At 34.8% G+C, this 4,339-nt stretch overlaps 1 protein-coding gene across 1 annotated transcript; it reads left to right on the top strand.

The window, feature by feature from the left end:
• Positions 1 to 779: 779 nt before the first annotated feature.
• LOC138340381 (uncharacterized) lies at positions 780 to 1,472 on the top strand. Its single transcript, XM_069292102.1, has one exon. It carries the CDS (start codon positions 780 to 782, stop codon positions 1,470 to 1,472), a length of 693 nt encoding a protein of 230 aa, XP_069148203.1.
• The last annotated feature ends 2,867 nt before the right edge of the window (positions 1,473 to 4,339 follow it).

The raw sequence follows: 4,339 nt of genomic DNA, 5'->3' as shown, positions 1-4,339 counted from the left end.
TGATTTGACTCCATTTAGATGGTTAATATGAGACATCCCTTTTAATACTATATTATGTATGTTGTCCATATGTGGCATAAAAGTAGAATACTATGTATTCTTCTTATACGAAGGATCTATGTATACTCGATATAAATATATTATGTGTAAGCCAGTGGTCTCAGTAAGACTCATGAAGTAATGTAGATTAAAAGTTTTTAATTTATCGCATTTTAATCTATGAATTTAATGATGAATGATAAGATTGTCTTAATCGTCTCCTATAACGGTGACGCCGGTTATCTCTTGGGGGTGCTCTCCGGATGTGACAAACTTCATAATAGAGCATGAGGTTTAATATCCCTAGGAACGGTGTCTCATTAAACCTAGTCTATGTAGATACTTATTCATAATTGGGAAGCACGCCACACTTATGAATGAGAGACCACAATTATGAATGATAGACTATGTGATGCTTAGAAACTCTCATCTTCTTCTATTCCTATGTCGTGCCTCTAGAATCTTATTGTATGCTTTAACCTAAATCTTATATCATTTTTATAGTTTTAATACTCGAAGAGTACGTGCTACAAGGGTTGAGGAAGAAATAGCTAATGTGGCATATCAAGACAACCAAGTGCCTTCGCCAGACAAACAAGTGCCTCCACTTGAAGAAGTTTTTATGGGTGATCTAGTTCCCGATGTTCCTCCACTAATGACCGATGGAAAATAAGGGCATCTTTTATCACTTTGGCTCAAGTCATGGCCTCTCAAGCTAATGACACACTTTTTAAGCCATGATGGACCAAGTGAATAGAGAGGTTGGACCTCGAGTGTCTCAACGTACTAACACTATGTCCTTGCGTTTGAGAGACTTTACTAGAATGAGTCCACCTATGTTCTTTGAGTTGAGGTCGGATGTGGACCTTGAAGATTTTCTCTATGAGGTCTGTAAAATTCTCTATGCTATGGGTGTGACCTTAATTGAGAAGGCTAAGTTGGCGGATTATCAATTCAAATATGTGGCCCAAACATGGTATGTGCAATGGAAGAAATATAGGGCACTAAGAGTTGGTCTAGTGACTAGGGAGAACTTCAAGAGGGCTTTGATTGATAGGTTCTTACTTAGAGAGATGAGGGAAGCTAAGTTTGAAGAATTCATCAGCCATCGTCAAGGAGGTATGAGTGTACTTGAAAATTCGTTAAAGTTCACTAAATTATCCAAGTATGCTCCATCCTTTGTCTCTAACCCAAGGGATGAGATGAGTGGTATTCTTGCGGGGGTGTCCAATAACTTTGTGGAAGAATGTGGTTCGATTATGCTTCATGATAATATGAGTATCTCTCTGCACATGGTTCATGCTCAACAAGTGCAAGAAACTAGGTTAAGTAGAAAGAATATAGAGTCCAAGAGGGTAAAGTCATATGAAGGTGGTGCTTTTAAGGGTAGGCCTGACAATCAAGTCAAGCCTAGGATCAAGAAGAGGTACTAGCTTATCTAAAAAGAAGCAAACTTGTTGAAAGTGTAATAAGAAGAATTGTGATGATTGCCTTGTTGGTATTGATGGACAATTGTTTTGTGTGTGACAAGAGTGTCCACAAAGTTAGGGATTTCCCTAATTTGAAGGGAAAAGACAAAGGTAGCGGGAAATCTCAACCTAGTTGTTCTAATGTGGATGCTCTAAAGAAGAATCACTTTTATGCACTTCTCTCTAATGTGTTAGGTTATGGGGATTCACATTTACATTGCACTAGTATATATAGATTAGGATTGTTAGTGAAGACTTATGATAAGTTTAATGTGAAGTATGTGCCCTGTTATATGAAATGGTCTTATGGTTGTATATGGTGAGTTGAAAGGTTGTACGTATGAATTCCTTTGTGGTCTAAAGGTGTGCTTTAGTATAAATAGTTTGATGGGTCATTATTTATGCATTGCACCAAGTATCACTAGAGAATTACTTGGGAAAGTCAAGGTGTTATAATAAAAGGAGTTCACTGTAAAGGGAAAAATAGTTCAGTGTGAGCTTACTATAAAAATAATTCAAAAATGTCTTAAATGCAATATATGATTTTATATCTTGTTTGACCATAAATAGGACTATATGAAGTATTTAAATGATATAATTCTTATTGTGTAAAGGTTTTATGAAGTTTTCTCAAAAAGATGTGATGCATGACATCAAGTAAATGTCCCTTTTAGATGCATGTTTTTGCATGGTTGTACTAACTCCATTCTTATCTACCTTTTTACAGAAAGTGTAGGTTATAGATGCTTAAATGGTATGTTTAATGTGATGTCCTTGATATGTGATTCCCAAGTTCAAGGAAAGGAATCCTTAAGTACAAGGATTTCCTATGTTATTATTTTATATAAAGTCTTGTAATTGCTTAGTTATGATTTATGTTGTAAGGGTCGTGTCCCTTTTATACTCTAATGATGTTGATTTATGGATGGCAAAAGAGACTAGAGTATTTAACTATGTACTACGATATTTTATATATAAATGAATTGATGTTCTAGCATATAATGTTCTAAGAAAGTTCTAATTTTTCTGCTAAATTTCCGTATGACACTGCAATGAATGATAACTATGGGCTTGTAGACCTCCAAGAGGTCATGTAAGCCATTCTACTTCTAGGGAGTGCTCCCCGGTCATAACAAACGTGGTATAAGAGCATAATTTCTATGAAAGTGGTCTAGGTTCCAAAAGTCTCATATTGCCACGTCTTGTAGAGTCTCGATCATCGGTAGTTAGTCGCGACACATCTATGAGCTAGAGGTTATAGGACGATAGAGTGTCGCTTCTTCATCATTCACTTGCCGTGCCATAGAAGTTAAACCTATAAGAGCTCTCTGTTATGTTTTCTTGTCATGTAGTCTTTAGATATTATTGCTTGGATAAGATGGTATCTCTTTTCTTGAGGGAGAAAAGCTCAATTGTGATGCTTATCTTTGTTTTATGGTTTGATGAGTATGGGTGAAGATCAATTTTTGAATGTTATATTGCTATAATGCCCTTTGTGGATATATATGAAGTCTATGTGAAATGGCTTGTTATGTTGAGAAATGTATGTCATGATATGTTTAAAGCATGTTAGAAGTTTATATGGTAAAAAATGACTTTCTTTTTTTAATTGTATGCTACTATATGAGTATGCAAGATTATAGTCATATAATATGGTTTAGACTTAAAATACTTTAAAGAATGTGTTAAATGGTAAAGATGTATGTTGGCTATATATGTATATTTAAGTGTTCAAATGTTGCCTTGGTATATATGTGGTTCTTCACGATTTCCTTGTTTGGGGTGGAGTCTTTTATATAGACTTGATACTAGAAATGAAGGTAGTATGTTTGTCTTGGTAGGGTAATGATGTGGGTTTGATTGACCTAGAAGTTACCTTATTGTAATGTTGACAAAAAAGAAAGAGGCCTTAAGGCTAAGTCTCCTCTAATGTTTTCCCCTACTATAGTATGAACCTTGGTGTCTATGGTATAGTTGAAACCTTATATGGTTGAATAGTATGACCTAACTTGATCATTGGGGATAACTTGCACAGATTTTAAGGATTAGAATGCCCTTGGTGTTCCTACATTGAGTTATTGTAATTCCTTTTATAGTGGTAATCACTTTTAAGTGATGGTGATGAAGTTTGATAAGCTAAGAACCTTTTAAGGTTGGGTTAAGTTTCTGTTATTTGGGTTTATTCTTGTTGGGGGATGATGAGGTGAGTAGTAAGGTTGTAGATATTTCTATCTTGTCCTTCTATTCTTACTTGAGCTTTAAACTAAAGAGTTCCTAGAATCTTGTTCATGATAGGAGTCTTGTATTAAAGTATTAGTTGCATGTTCTCCCTATATTTTGTATGTATTTGTTGGCGCTATGTTATTCATGTTTTGAGGATTCTATATGGCATGACAAAGGATTTTTGATGAAATTATGGTTTTTTCATGTTGATTGTGCATATTGCTATTTTGGTTGTACATTTAACTTCACGAGATAAGGTAAGAAACATGGTTGTAGTAACTTTTGATATGTAAGGTTTAGCCTAATAATGATAAATTTGAGTCGCCTTGAAATGAAAATGATGAGTCTCATGAAAGCTATGTGACTTTTATGGTTTGAAAAGCATGATTGTAGGCTCACTCATCAAAAGTAAAGGCCTTTTATCTATTGTCCTTGTGTGTGCCTATAAATTGTAAGCTTTCTCAAATTAATACATGTTTATAAAATCTAGGGTTATGCTATAAATTGAAACGTTGTGAAATTGTTTCCTATTGTTGTGATGTGTGTGGTGTGATTTACCATTTTGGCTACACTAGAGAGAAACTATGAGCATGCTAGGGTTTAAATTT

This window comes from Solanum lycopersicum, chromosome 12 (genome assembly GCF_036512215.1).
Source record: "Solanum lycopersicum chromosome 12, SLM_r2.1".
NCBI classification, from domain to species: Eukaryota; Viridiplantae; Streptophyta; class Magnoliopsida; order Solanales; family Solanaceae; genus Solanum; species Solanum lycopersicum.
Note: the sequence above shows the minus strand (reverse complement) of the source record. Positions and strands in the feature narration are given on the sequence as shown.